At 46.2% G+C, this 15,319-nt stretch overlaps 1 protein-coding gene across 1 annotated transcript in view; it reads left to right on the top strand.

Annotated features, from left to right (window-relative positions):
* The window catches only part of VPS35L (VPS35 endosomal protein sorting factor like), a 117,850-nt gene that overhangs the window by 15,392 nt on the left and 87,139 nt on the right, over positions 1–15,319 (top strand). Inside the window, exons 6-8 of the mRNA XM_011235811.3 lie at positions 1,806–1,882; positions 5,060–5,188; positions 12,326–12,410. Coding sequence (XP_011234113.2) covers positions 1,806–1,882; positions 5,060–5,188; positions 12,326–12,410 — 291 coding nt within the window. The remainder of the gene's footprint in view (positions 1–1,805; positions 1,883–5,059; positions 5,189–12,325; positions 12,411–15,319) is intronic.

The raw sequence follows: 15,319 nt of genomic DNA, 5'->3' as shown, positions 1-15,319 counted from the left end.
CCAGCAATTCTATTAGGATATGCTCTAGATCAGAAATTAGCAAGCTACATCCTGCAGGCCAGACTTGGCCCCCTGTTTAAGCTTGTAAATAAAGTTTTATTGGAACACAGCCATGACAGTTTGTTTACATATTGTCTATAGCTGCTTTTGTGCTATAATGGCAGAGTTGAGTACCTGTGACAGAGACTACAACTCACAAAACCTAAAATACTTATATCTGGCCCTTGGGAGAAAGCGTTTTCCAACTCTACCCAAGTTCATGGTTTTCGTAAAGAGTGGTCCAAGGGCCAGTAGCATCGACATCACTTGAGAGTCATTAGAAAGGCAGAGTCTCAGGCCCTGCTGGGCTTACTGAAAATCAAAATCTGCATGCTAGCTTATATATGATTCCTATAAAAGTCTGAGAAGGCACCGTCCTGAAGAAATGTATGTGTATATGAACCAGGGTCACAGAAATGTTCACAGCAGCATTGTTTGTGGTAACCCTAAACAGGAAACAACCCAAACATCCATCTACAGTAGAAAGGAAGTACATCGTGGTGTATTCACACAGTGGAAAATAATAAACAGCAGGGAAACCGCTCTGTGTAACAACATGGGTAAATTACGTCAACTAAAGATAATGATGAACAGGAAGCCAGACCGTATCTGGGCTGGGTGGTGGCCGCAAGGTTTTATAATTATCTGTTAAAATGTACATATGTGCACTTTCTGTATTATATTTTAAATTGAAGGGAACAGTAGAAACGAGGTAAAAAAAACCAAAACAAAAACATTAGTTGGAAACTTAAATAGTTGTTTGTTAGTAATAACTGCAACATGCTCTCAGCCTGGTCTCAGACCTGATCTTTCAGTTAACACCAGATCTAAGAAGCCAGTGCCTTCAAAAAGTGAACTTCCACTCCTGAGTGAGTTTGGGGGTGCAGGAGGAGGGGGACCGCAGATCTAGAACAGAAGCCCCTTTCCGATGGGGAAATGTTTTTGAGATGAGCGCTGGAGAGCCAGCTGGACAGACAGCCTCACCGCATGGCTGGCCCGTGGGCCGCAGGATGTCCCTTCGTCTCTGTCCGCCAGCCCGCGGATGGGATGGCAGGAGTCGTGCCGACAGGTGATGGAAGGAGGCGTGGCTGGCCCGGTTGGTGTGAAGAGAGGGCTTTTTTTTTTTTTTTTTTTTTAAAGATTTTTTATTTATTTATTAGAGATAGAGACAGCCAGCGAGAGAGGGAACACAAGCAGGGGGAGTGGGAGAGGAAGAAGCAGGCTCATAGCTGAGGAGCCTGACGTGGGGCTCTCCCATAACGCCGGGATCACGCCCCGAGCCGAAGGCAGACGCTTAACCGCTGTGCCACCCAGGCGCCCCAAGAGAGGGCTTTGAAACCTGGGGGCTGGGCAGACAGTGAGGTGATGGTTTTACTATCAGAGTGTGACAGTCCCGCACCGGCTTCGAGGCTGAGAGGGCCTTTTGTTGGTGGAACACAATTGCATGATGGATTTTTGGCATCCTTCTCTGGTCTGCCTTTCTTTAGAAAACGAATGATTCAGTCAAAAGTGTGTAAACACCGAATGGAGTGTGGAACCGTTTTGAGGCTGGTCCGCCAAGCTCTGGGGGCAGCTTCTAAGCGAAAATGTTCCCAGTGGAACTTTGGTTATGTAAGGACGTGGTTTCCAAAATCTCGGAGTTGTCTGTAATGAAATGGTTCCCTGGCCCCCTTATTCGCGTTGAAGTGGAGAGTGAGAGATGCCTTCCCTTGGGGGTGTTGGCGACAGAGAAAGCCACCTGTGTGACATGAATCCCTTCTATTTAGGCAAAGCTGGGACTGCCACTTCCGCCATGTCAGAGAAGGTCCGGACCAGGCTGGAGGAGCTGGATGACTTTGAGGAGGTGAGAGAGCAAGTCATTGGCCGGGCTTGGGGAGGATCGGCGCTTTCATGTCTTCCGCCAAGTGAGACGCGTTTTGGTGGCTCCTCTGTGATGAATTCCCAAGCCGCGCTTTGTGCTCTTTCCTGCTGGAGCACCAGCCGATCCAGGGACGGCTGCCAACAGTGCAGTTGGCTGAGCGTGCTGGAGCTGCCTCGGGCTGGTTTTCTGAAGGTGTCTTGTCCCTGAGATGCCTCAGCAGACCTGGTTCGTGTGGGGACAGGGTCTCACTGGAAAAGCCAGCTGGAGCCACCTCCCCAGGAAGCGCCTTGCGTAGTATAAGGATCCCATCTTGTGCAGAGGCTGCCTGTGACTGCTCTGCTGGCTTGCCGGGGCTCACACGAATCTTCCAGAAAACGCAGTTTTAGAGAACATGACTCATTTGCCAACTCTTAAAAATTGATGAATTTCACGTACACCTCTAGTTTTTGTGTTTTTTTTTTTTTGTTATTTGAATTCCACATGATAACTGAGGGTCCACATTCCTGCATTGAACCAGGGCATGCGCCGTCCAGGTTATACAGTCCTTCCTGTCCTGATTCGCTCATGAACACTACCGGTCTGGTCCCTGGGGACAGGGGAGTTTGCGTCCCCCGGAATGTCATTTAGAGAGGCCACCTCTCATCCTGAGAGAGGCTCTGGAGCCAAACTGCCAGAGTTTGAATCTTGGCTCTACCGTTTGGCAGTTCCAGCATTTGGGGCATGGGGCTTAACCCCTCTGTGCCTCAGTTTGCGTATCTGTAAGATGGGGGGATGCTGCGTAGCACTTGCGTCTTAGGGTTGTTCGAGGAGTGAAATAAGTCAGTGCATATGAAGTGCTTGGACCAACACCCAGCACATGCTGTGTGCTCTTGTTAATTGCTGTCTGGTTTAACCTGAGTCTAGAGGCCTTTTCTCAGCTGCTGCTGAGCAGAGTGCCCTTGGGCATCCGCTTTTCTTTATCTGCATCTGTAACTAGAACGTGAGGATGAAGAATACAGTTGTGTGGACTGAGTGGTGATGCTTTGAAATCGACCAAGGGCCCTGGGATGGCAGGTGTCATCTCTCTGTCCTGCATCTTGCCAGTTGGTTCAGGGTCCTCCCAGCTCTGAGGCCAGAGCTGTTGGGTGCTCTGCCCACCCTCTTGCTTCCCAACTCAGAAAGGACATGTCTTGAGTTAGGGAGCCCGGGGGCCTCAGTGTGTATATCCTCAGCCAACCTTGGCTGGCAGAAGGGGAATTGCTGAGCATTTGAGTCGAAACTCTTCAACCCAAGTGTAACTTGTGCTGGTTTCATTTGCAAAGGGGGGGCTCTGTGGAAGGATACAGGGCCACTACCTGAGCCCACGGGCACAGTGGCCTGGAACCAGGAGCTAAAGAATCACCCAGACACCCAGCCAGCTGCCCTCTGCCTCTCTCTGCTCTCTATAGCCTCCTGTCACTGACTCTGTACTTGTCCTCTCTCCTCACACCGCCACCTAGCCTCCCCGCCCACCCCGCAGATTGATTTTCTTGCTGCTCCCCACTCACAGCTGCAGATGGCTGCCCCCGGCTTCCGAGTGAACATCGCTTATTAGTCAGGGCAAGGCTGGGTTATACCGTGCTGACAGGTGAACCTCCGATAGCTTCGTGGCTTTAATATAACACAAGTCTATTTCTTCCTCACATTACTCACCAAGTGAAGGTGACAGACACACCACCATATTGAGATGCTGCCATCTCAACAGATGGCTTCCTGGGTTGTCACAGCAGAGCCGAAAAAGGGTTACTTCTCACCACCTCAGCCCAGAAAGGACACGTGCCACGGTGCCTACAGCCCATTTGCTCAGATTAGTCACGTGGCTCTTCCTGCTGCAAAGGGACAAGGAGGGCCTCATCTTGCAGTTCAGGGGACCTGTTGGGATCAGTCCACATTTCCTGAACCTTCTACTTGTATTTCTTTGATAAAGAGTTCTTCACTTTGGATTCCGGGAAACAGTGATATAAAAAAGATTTGGTTCGTGGCCTCGTGTGGGCTAATAGGACCCTCACTCCTGTGAGCTGCGTAAATAGCACCTTAACAAGCAGCTGAGGATTAATGAGCAGATGCCGCGTGCCAAACGCTGTGCTGAATTTTCACGTTCATTGTTTATTTCACCCCCGTGACGTTCTTGCTTTCCTTCTGCCACAACTTTTTGTTGTGGTCTGCTCTCTGTCCTTAAGGCACTCTCGCCGATCTAGTTAACAGCCCTCACCCCCCACTTTCGCCGTTGTCCAGTAACACCTGCATGCACCTGAGTGTTTGCCTCAAGCATTCCTTCCTCTGGGAAGCCATTCCTTTTTTTTTTTTAATTTTTTTTATTTTTAAGCTTTTATTTCTTTGACAGAGCGAGAGCACAAGCAGGGGAGCGGCAGAGGCAGAGGGAGAAAGGCTCCCCGCTGAGCAGGGAGCCTGATGAAGGGCTCTATTGATCCCACGACCCTGAGATCATGACCCAAGCCAAAGGCAGATGCTTAATCAACGGAGCCAGCCAGGCGCCCCCCAGGAAACCATTCTCGACCACAGTCTAGAGTCCATTCCTTTGTTACCATATTTCTTCCATTCTGAGATAAACCTTTTCCCCCCACATTTGAATATCCCTGAAATTGGGCTGTGTCTCTCAATTAACGCATGTCGGTGATTGGCATCTTTTTTCTTCCTTAGTGGTACGTGAAGAATTGTGCTTCCTTCAAAGTGTATCTCAGATTCAGTGAACTGTGATGTAGGTTTTCATAGAATTGTTTCCTCTGGAGCACTTGTCTCTGTTTATATTACTATCCATCTCATCCTCTGTATGTGAAACCCTATTAGTGCAGAAATATTGTCTTTTTGCTCATCTTTGTGTCTCAGGCATCTGGTGTCCCATGCCTGGCGCCCAGTGGTTCCCAATGATTATCTGAATCATTTTGCTGAGGGTTGATTTAGGTCTCACTTGTTCCAAGGTCAGTCTGAGTGACTGCACTCTGCCTGTTTTTGCAGAAAACTCAAAGAACCTCTTCAGTCACAGGACAAAACTATCCGTCCTCATTGGGGGTATGAGAAAAACTTAGAGACCAAAACTCAGCCAATACTCAATTTTGTTCACAAGGTGGTGTCCAGATGTTTTTCTTTTTGTGCTTACCCCTTCCTACTTTCTGCCCACAGGGATCCCAAAAGGAACTGTTGAATTTGACTCAACAGGATTATGTGAACCGCATCGAGGAGCTCAACCAGTCACTGAAGGACGCCTGGGCCTCGGACCAGAAAGTGAAGGCTCTAAAAATAGTCATCCAGGTCAGGTCTAGTGATCTTTTTTTTTTTTTTTCCTTTCCCCAGAATTTCCTACGTAAAACTCCTTTATAGATAATTAAGGTTTTTCACAGGCCTGCCTTCAGGGTCTTACCCTACTTTTATTCATCTGTTCCATTTTCACATACATTCTTTGAAAGGCCATGATGATGAATCTGGTTTTATGAGATGCCTAATCCCAGGGCCACCATATACAGCTGCACAGGTTGTATACTGCACAATTCCAGGACCTTCAGCTTGAATTACAGAATTAACGATTCCCCCTGGATTGTGCAGTTCGTTGGCCCTGATACATTCGCTGACACATTTATGATTTGTGCAAACTAAAGATTGACCAACTGTCTTGGGTTTCCTTGATGAGATTGCCTTTGTATTTTGGGGACTAATGGTTGTATGTCCCTGGTAGGTGCATTTTTGGCTCATATTTTGCATAATTACGTGACAAAACATGTTGATGGTGTTAGGAGAGGTACATTTGTTGGATCCTTTGTTGACGAATTTGTTGATCCACGACAGCTCTTGGATCACAAGATCAGGTTGTGTAAGGAAAATAGCTTATTCAGTTTCTTGACCCTTCAGGTCATCGTCTCTTGGCAAAACACGCTCAGAACTATGCTGTAGAAGGACTCTTGTGCGTTATGATGTTCAGAGGAGAGTTCACAAAGAATTTCTGAACAGCCATTTTAGTTCAAAAGGACAGTCCTGTTCTTGTTGAATGTCATGGCAACGTGACATTTGTTTTTTCACCTGTTGGTTTGGAGAGGGGGATAGAGTCTGGCAGTCTTGACACTGGGTAATTGAAGTCTTATAAGAGGACACTTTGTATAGCAGGTGCTTTTTTTTTTTTTTTTCCTGGGTATTTCATGATAGAGGCAAACCTGAGCTCATTTCCCTTCGATCACTGTTGTTAGTTTACAAAGTAAATACTCCTAAAGAAGGGTCCTCTCATCCTGGAAGCACGTGATGGTGGTTGCTTGCTGAGCGGCTCAAGTAAGAAAATATTAAACTAACAAACTCTTCTTCAGAGTATTTTTATTGGCAATATCTCCCCCATAAAGGACTGGAGTGCAGAGAACTTGATGTCCGAGAGTTTCTACATCTGGAGAAGATTTGATTATGTCTTCTCAAAGAAAAGAACCATGGAAGTGTTTCATTAACTCCAAATCTGGTTAATAGTAACAATTTCACTTTTGATACTTTAAAAGCTGCTGCTTTAACCAAAAAAGAGAATCAAGGGGGGTAGAGTACGGAGAAATGAGCTCACCTCACTTTATTTGTTCTGCAGTAAGGTATTCTGTTGTGTGGTGGTTTTATTGAAATGTCTTTCAGTGATTTTTAGCAAGTTACCTAATTATTACACAATTCAGTTTTAGAGCATGTTCTTACCCCCTCCCCGAAAATCCTTCAAGCCTGTTTACCATCAGACCCTGCCACTTCTAGCCCCAGAAAACCACTGATCTTTCTGACTATAAATTTGCCTTTCCCGGATGTTTCGTGTATAGGGATCATTCAGTATGTCATCTTTTGCGTCTGGATTCTTTCACTTGGTGTAATGTGTTTGAGGTTTGTCCATACTACAGTATCAATACTTTGTACCTTTTTACTGCTGAGTGATATTCCATTGTATAAAGAACCGCATTTTACTTATCCATTAGCAAGTCGATGATGGACACTGAGGTCATTTCCACCCTGGCTGTTACGAACGATGCCACTGTGAACATTTGCGTACAACTCTTTGGACCTATTCTTTCATTTCTCTTGGGTAGAGTCCTAGGAGTAGAATTACTGAGTCCTGTGATAAGGGGGATTGTGTAACTTTTTGAGAAATGGCCAAACCATTTTACTTTTGCATCCCCACTAGCCGGGCGGGAGGGTTCCAGTTCCTCTGTATGTTTTCCAACACTCACGTTAGTGTCTATCACTTTGATCACAGTCCACCCTAGTGGGTTTGAAGTGGTATCTCTTTGGTGGGTTTAATTTGTAATCCCTGAGGACCGATGAGGTTAAGCTTCTTTTCATATGCTCATTGGGCATTTTTGTATCTTTGTTCGTGAAAGATTTAATAAGGCTTGCCCATTTTTAAAATCACATTATGTTCTTGTTGAGTTGTAACAATTCTTTATCCCCAATACAAGTTCCTTATCAAGTATCTGATTTACAAGGATCGTCTCTCGTAGTCTGTGGCTTATCTTCATTTTCATAGTAGTGTCTTTTGAAGTGAAGGAGTTTTTAGTTTTAGCGAAATCTGATTTATCAGTTGTCTCTTTTGTCTCATGCTTTTGGCTTCGTAGCTAATAACTCTTTGCATAACCCAAGGTCCTGAGAATTTTTTCCTTTGTTTTCTTCTAGAAGCTTTTTTTCTTTGCTTTGCATTCTTTTTTTTTTTTTAAAGATTTTATTTTTAAGTAATCTCTACACACAGTGTGGGGCTCAAACTCCCAACCCCAAGATCGAGAGTCACACGCTCTACCGACCAAGCCAGCCAGGCACCCCTCTTCTAGAAGTTTTATAATTTTAGCTTCTACATCTAGGTTTATGGTCCATTTCAAAGTGATTTTTGTGTCTACTATAAGGGCCTGGATTTATTTGTTCTGCATGTGGATACCTGGTTGTTTCAGCAATATTTGTTGAAAAGGCTGTCTTTTCCCTATTGAATTATTTTGGCACCTTTGTTAATAAATGTAGGGGTTTATTGACTCTTCAGTCAATTCCATAAATCTGTGTAAGTCTGTCCTCATGCTAGTACCACACTGTCCTGATTATTGTAGCTTTATGATAATTTTTTTAAAGATTTATTTTATTAGAGCGAGCATGCATGAGGGAGTGTGTGAGTGCAATGGGGAGGTGCAGAGGGAGAGAGAGAGAATCTTAAGACTCCATGCTGAGTATGGAGCCTGACACAAGGCTGGGTCTCATGACCCTGGGATCAGGACCTGACCCAAAACCAAGAGTTGGACGCTTAACCAACTGCACCATACAGACGCCCCTGTGGGAGAGTTTGAAATTGGTTAGTTTAAGTCTTTTAACTTGGTTCCCCCCACCTTTTTTTTTCCAAAATTATTTTGGCTATCCTGGGTCCTTTGCATTTCTATATGATTTTTAGGATAAGCCTGTCAATTTCTACCTGCCCCTCCCCTAGGATTTTGATAGGGATTGTGTTGACTTTATAGGTCAGTTAGAGAGATCTGCCATCTTAACAGTAGTGAGTCTACTGATGCGTAAAATAATTATCATTCTTTATGTCGATGGGCATCTGGTTTTTCCTGTTTCCGTCTTTCATTGTTATGAACGATGTTGCCGTGATCACTCTTGGACGTGTCTGCTGGCCTCTCTGGAGACGAGGGCCCGTAGCTGAGAGTCGAATTGCTGGGTTGCCGGCTGTCTGCCTCTTGAGCTTGACCAGGCAGTGCCGGATTGCTTCCCCATGTCGCTGTGCCCGCACGCGCTGCTGGCAGCGGTGGGGCTGCATGAGTCTGTGCCGTGAGCGTCCTCATGGCATTTGGTATGAGCAGACGTCCTGTTTTCATTTTTCCAATTTAGGAGGTAATAAAATCATATCGTATTGTGATTTTAATTTGCAATTCCCTGAATATAATAAGATGGAGCCTCTCTTCACATGTTTATTGGCCGTTGGGGTTTCCTTCTCTGTAAAGGGGCTTTTGTTGATTCTTCTTGCTCATTTTTTTCCATTAATGTTGGTTGTGTTTTTCTTATTTTTAGGATTTTTTTCCCATATATTTTCAGTAGTAATTGTCCTCTGAGTAGTCTGCTTGCTTCCTTCTTTCGGTCCATCTTCCTTTCTTAGTTCGTGGCCGTAGGTTATGTTTTACTTTATCCTTTTGTTTTGGCTAAATTTATCTTTAAATATGTATATGTATATATATATATATACATATATATAAATATACACATTTACATGTATATATTCAATATATAGTGTATATATATTGAATTCTAGAAACGTATATAGAAATGTATAGAAATGTGTATATATACTGAATTCTAGAAACTGCCTAGTGTCCTTGTAGAATGTTGCTAATTGGAAACAAATGAAAAACACCCTTTTAGCGTTCTTCCAGCAGTGCTAATCAGTTCCGTAGCAAGTATTTCAGGCAGGGTAATTTATCAGTCAGCTGTTCAGGAAGTGTCTGCCACGGTCTTCTGCATATCTGAATCCCTTGGGAGCTTTAAAAAAAAGTCCAGAGTCTGAGCTTCAGTCCAGACCAGCTTGATCAGAATCTCTGGGAGTGGGACCCAGGTGCCATTATTTTTAAAAGCTCCCCAGATGGTTCCAGAGCTGAGAATACATGGGCTGTGGGATGCTCAGTCCATTCTGAGTATGCTGTGGATCGTGGATATCACGAACCCAGTGTGTCCTGGGTTTCAGTCAGGCTGTCACCTGGAGCCCTTGTCAAAAATACTGATTCCCGGGGGCACCTGGGTGGCTCAGTCGTTAAGCGTCTGCCTTCGGCTCAGGGAGTGATCCCGGCATTCTGGGATCGAGCCCCAACATCAGGCTCCTCCGCTGGGAGCCTGCTTCTTCCTCTCCCACTCCCCCTGCTTGTGTTCCCTCTCTCGCTGGCTGTCTCTCTGTCAAATAAATAATAAAAATAAAATCTTTAAAAAAAAAATACTGATTCCCTGGCACCTCAGCTGGAGGTTTTGACCAACAGGTTTGGCATGGAGCAGGGATTTTTTTTTTTTTTTTTTTTTTTTTTTTTTTTAATAATGTGGGCTCTACACCCAGCATGGAGCCCAACACAGGGCTCGAACTCACAGCCCTGAGATCCAGAGTTGGACACTTAGCCGACTGAGCCACCCAGGTGCCCAGAGATTCTGTAATTTTAACACATACCCTAAGAGGCCTAATTTTTATTTAGGAAACTGTACCAAAGCTTTTTAAAAACTGGCATCTTCAAAATAGTGGTTTATTTATTTATTTATTTTTTTAAAGTTTTTTTATTTATTCATTTGACAGAGATAGAGACAGCCAGTGGGAGAGGGAACACAAGCAGGGGGAGTGGGAGAGGAAGAAGCAGGCTCCCAGCGGAGGAGCCCGATGTGGAGCTCAATCCCAGAACGCCAGGATCACGCCCTAAGCTGAAGGCAAATGCTTAACGACTGAGCCATCCAGGTGCCCCCAAAATAGTGGTTTAAAGGGGAACTTCAATTTAGGACCTGATTACGACCGTGGACTTAAATTCTGTTTCCTGTTCTCTTGTGTAAAATGTATGTTCCCTGATACCAGCTTGGGAGCAAGATCAGCACGCAGATGTTGGGAAGCTCCAGCTGTGTTTAATTTGAAATCTTCTGTTTGAATTCTGTCTTCTCACCTCACCGCTGGGCAGTAACTCCTCTCTGAGGGGCTCAGGGTAGGAACTCAGGAGACGTCACATCCCTAGGAACCGAGGGCTGTGTATTGCAAACAGTCTCTAGGATTCAGAGTTGTTTGCTTTTTCCAAGCCCTGAAATCTCATGGGGCATTTGTTGAAGTCGGAGCTCACATAAAGGGCATATGAAATACACAATGCAAGGCATCCGGAAATGGATTTCTACGAGCGTCCAAATGCCACGTTTGGTGTCAGCACCATTGTTTTAACAGCTTACGTTCCCCTCGCCCTTCTGCTCCACCCCCCCCAATAACATTTGGGCTGTAAGAGGATGTTTCACAAATCAGAAACGTTGTTTACCTTTAGTCTGTAATGCTAAGGAGAAACTTGGTGAATTTAACAATTTAGAAATTGGGTCACAATGTCAAAACTGAAAACCCGTATCAGCCTACCTCTTGATACAATAGACGTTATTTCCATTCCCTGCACTTTGGAAATGCATATTAATGGACTCTTTCTATCTTGTGTTTTTAAGTGACCTATCTGTATCTACAGGTCAAGCATTGGAATGATAGAATGTGGTAAGTTATTTAGTTCCTTGGGCTGACTTTTGAATTCGCAAAGATTTCAGGACATGTAGTTTTGTTCTTCAAAGAAGAGATAGATTTTTTTGTTTCTGATCATAAAAGATGATTCATTCTGGGGTGTTTGGGGCCATGTTGTGTGGCTATAGTCTTCCATTAAGAGTTCCGAACGTGTCAGTGCACCTGGGTGACTCGGTTGGTTGAGCGTCCAACTCACGATTTCACCTCAGGTCATGATCACGGGGTCTTGGGATTGAGCACCGTGTTGGGCTCCATTCTGAACGTGTAGCCTGCTTCAGATTCTATCTCTCTCCTCCCACTGCCCTACCTGGCTCGCGTGCTCTCTCTCTTTCTTTCTAAAAAATAAAAAAGATCTGAATATGTCGATGGTCCTTTGGTGTGAGTGATGCAAACATAGGGATTGAGCGATTCCCTGCAAAGCCAAAATGTTCCCAGTGTTTGCATATCATAGTTGCAGAGAAACGTGCTCTTTGAAGCTTGTCGGGTTTCCTTTTAGAGGGGAAATTTGGAAGTGAGGATAAATAATAGATGCCATGGGGATAAAACGTACAGCCTAGGGAATATAGTCAGTGCTATTGTGATGATGTTTTATGGTGACAGATGGTAGCTACACTTGTGAGCATAACATACAGAGTTGTCTAATGCCATGTTGTACATCTGAAACTAACAGTGTGTGTCAACTGTACTTCAATTTAAAAAAAAAAATGCTCTTTTAAGAAACCCTGGGGATGTACTTCTGGGGTCATGTCATAGAAAAGAATGTTGAAGAATCAAGACCATCCTGAGATAAACCAGAAGAGGTCGTGCTGAAAAGCACTTGGAACAAAGCTGGAGTCCTCTGTGAGGACACTGATGGGAGAGGTGTCCTTGACCTCCCTTGGTAACTTTGATGCTGACCCTTGTTCGGTGTGTAAGCAGAGACCCTTCTGGATAAGATTCGTCAGTCCTGTAGCTTTTTTGGAGGGAGGTGATGGAGTCTTTCCATACGAGGCTCTGTTGTCAGCAGTCTGGCCCCTTTGTCAAAGGGACAGTGGTTTTGCTTCTCATTATGTCCCCAGTGTCTGGCATGGGGCTCGGCACATGGCAAGCACCTGCACTTGTTTGTAGAAATTAATTTTCCAGGCCTGGAGCACTGCAACCAAGTCAGACACGACAGAGTGAATTTCCTTTTCTCTTCTTTTTTTTAGTGTTCAAAGCTTCTCTCGGACACAAGCGTTATTCAGTTCTACCCAAGCAAATTTGTCCTTATCACTGACATACTTGATACGTTTGGTAAGTACTAGTCCTGTTCATCTTCCAATCTAGGAAGTACTTTTTTTTTCCCCCCCAGAAGTTGGGTGGTTGTGGTGCTTTAATTTCTGTTGTGGTTTAAGTAGTTGGGTGAAACATGAGGGAGACCAAACCACCCCCTAGCCTCGCTCCTTAACAAGGTTGCTGTTTTTGAGAGAATCCTAAGTGATGTGTTTCTAACCTTCTGAGAGGTTAGGGAAGCAAGCGAGTGAAGGGTGGGGGAGCATGGGACACACATCTGGTCTAAGCCACCTCCCGCCCCTTCACATGTCATGGTGCCTGGAACTCACTTCGTCAGAACCAAACTCAGATTCTCTTCCCAGCACCCACGGTGGGTTTCTGTCCCAGGGAATGGCAGCACCATGTGCCCTGTGCCCGAGCTGGAAATGTGAAAGTCTTCTCCCCTGCGCCCCATGTCCGACCTGTCTCCAGGTTCTTTGGTCTCCTGGGTCTCCCTTCACTTCGTCCGTTTTTATCTGTCTTCACTGAACTGCTTAGTCCAAGCCACAGTCCTCTCCTGCCTGGACTGACTGTGGCAGCTCTTGTGAGGTTTCCTGCCACATCACGACTGCCCCTCATCCCGGGCTCCCCCGCACCCCCAGGCAGAATGATCCAGACTGAAGAGAAGAACCTAGGGCCCCTCTGGAGACACAAAAGGCCTTTGTGCTCCTTGGTGGTCATCAGTGGCCAGAGCACAAAGCCTTGCAGCTCTCTAAACTCTGTGTTATGTTCAATGGCAAGGTCCTCCCCAAGAACCAGCAGACAGAATCGCCTTCTGAGAGGTGATCGCAGATCAGAACAGAGACATTTGCTTTCTTGCCAAGGAGGGACCAGTGGACTCCCAACACAGCAAGTCTCGTTGAAGCCCATAGATCTAATATGGCAGAAAACAAAATATCAAGCGGAGACCCCCATTTACTTCACAGGAGACTGGGGACTGAGTGTATTAGCTAGAACAAATGATGTAAGAAAGTCTAACTCCTCCTAGTTTTGGGAAAAGGGGGTATTTATTGGCTAATTGAAAAGTCCGGGAATAGTTTCTGGATTCAGGAACTCAAACAGTGTGTTGGTATTTTTTCTAGTACTTGCCCTTGGGTTTGCTTCATTCTCAAACTCTGCAAGGTGTTATCAGCTTGTATCAGTCATTCTGCTAGTTGTCCCAGGATAAGGGAAGAGCTTCTGTCTTCCAAGCGCTGAATAAAAAGTTCCAGAATTCCATCTCCTTGGCCTGGTTGGATCACAAGTCAAGTCATTCATGCTTCTGGGGGATGAGTATGCACGTTATTCAGGCTCGGGTCACCCCAAAGAAGAAAGGTGATGCTGTTGCTAGAAGAAAGGGGGGTGGAAGCTAACTGGACCCCAAGATGAGCTGGCCTGGCTGAGTGATGGCCAGTCAGGGTCAGGTGGCCCAGGCATTCTGCCAAGTACCAAGGATGTATCAGCAAAAAGACAAAAATCATTGCCTTTGGGGGCTTATGGTCCGTAAAAGGGGATTTGCGCAACAAGTAAACCCAATTGTATGTCAGGTGATGATAAGCACTCTGGAGGGAAAAAACAAAACAGGAGGGTGAGGGGACTTGAGGGAAGGTGGGCGAGGGGTGGAGGAGGTTGCAGTTTTAGATAGGGCGGCCACAGGAGGCCCTGCTGAGACGTTGCTATTTGAGCAAGTGCTTGAGGGAGAGGAGAGATGAGCCACGTGCTCTCTCGGGGAGGGAGAGTGTGGCCACATTAGGCCCAGGACAGCGGGTGCAGAGGCCCTGGGGTGGGAGCATGCCTGGCAGGTTTGAAGAGGCAGGGGTGGCTGGCAGGGGTCTTCTGGGTGGTGGCGTAGGAGCTGACATGGCCAGAGGTCCTGGCGGGCCTTGGGCGCCATTGGCAGGACTTGAGCTTTGATCCTGAGGACATAAGGAACCACAGGGAGTGTTAAGCAAAGAAGGGACGTGATGGGATTTTAGTTTTACCGGCTGTTTGTTGAGACTGTAGGGCGGAGGTGGGGCGGGGAGCTTGGTTAGCGGCCATCCTGGCGCTTAAGGTGGGAGGCTGGGGAGGCAGTGGGGATGGAGAGAATGAATGGATTTTTAGAATGGATGGGTGAGTGAGGCTTTCAGAATAGATACCCACCCATAGGCCCTTTGGGCCTTGACTTGTCCTCTACTGCAGCTTGCCTTCAGCAGCGAGGACATCAGGCAGGGAGAGATGTCGGTGGTTGTGTCTGTTTCTCCTGACAGTTCTGTTTCTCATGGTGGCTTAACACACCAGCCTTCTGGTTTCCCTCGCCTGCCTCCTGCAAGTTTCTTCTGCATGACTCAGCATCCTGAGGGAGACTAGTACAGGGACGCCAGTGGATTGGTTTCTAATCTACAAGCCTGGCCAGATCCGGACATTAAGCCTTTTGAGAATTTTGGGCAGCCGCGCTACCAGCCTCTGCTGGCGGCATCCCAGTCCCATCCCGTGGCAAGCTGGGAGATAGTGCAGATGTCTTTTCTAGCCCTACCCCAGAAATTAGTTGGGCTGAGAGTTGGTAATAGCAGTGATAAGCCCTCAACACATAATGTCCTTGGGCCTGACTCTTGAGTGGTTTAGAATAGTACATCATGTCTTCATCACGACCTGTGAGGTGGGGTCTCTAATCCCATTTCACAGGCGAGGGGCCTGAGGCACAGGGAAGTAAAGTAGCTCGCCCAGGGTCGCAAGGGGAGTGAGCGGCAGAGCTGGGATTCTGAGTTTTCTCTGTAGTCAAAGACCTGTTTGGTTTCACTTGTACTTGGCTCACGGGGGAATTGTTGCTCTCCATGAAAATTATAAATGCGTGTTCGTTTGACCCCGGCAGCTTCACCCCTGGGAATTCATCCCGTTTGTGATAGCAGAACTCTGGAAACAACCCAAGTGGC

Source organism: Ailuropoda melanoleuca, chromosome 10 (assembly GCF_002007445.2).
Source record: "Ailuropoda melanoleuca isolate Jingjing chromosome 10, ASM200744v2, whole genome shotgun sequence".
In the NCBI taxonomy this organism is placed as follows: domain Eukaryota; kingdom Metazoa; phylum Chordata; class Mammalia; order Carnivora; family Ursidae; genus Ailuropoda; species Ailuropoda melanoleuca.
This window is presented reverse-complemented; position numbering and strand designations above follow the sequence as displayed.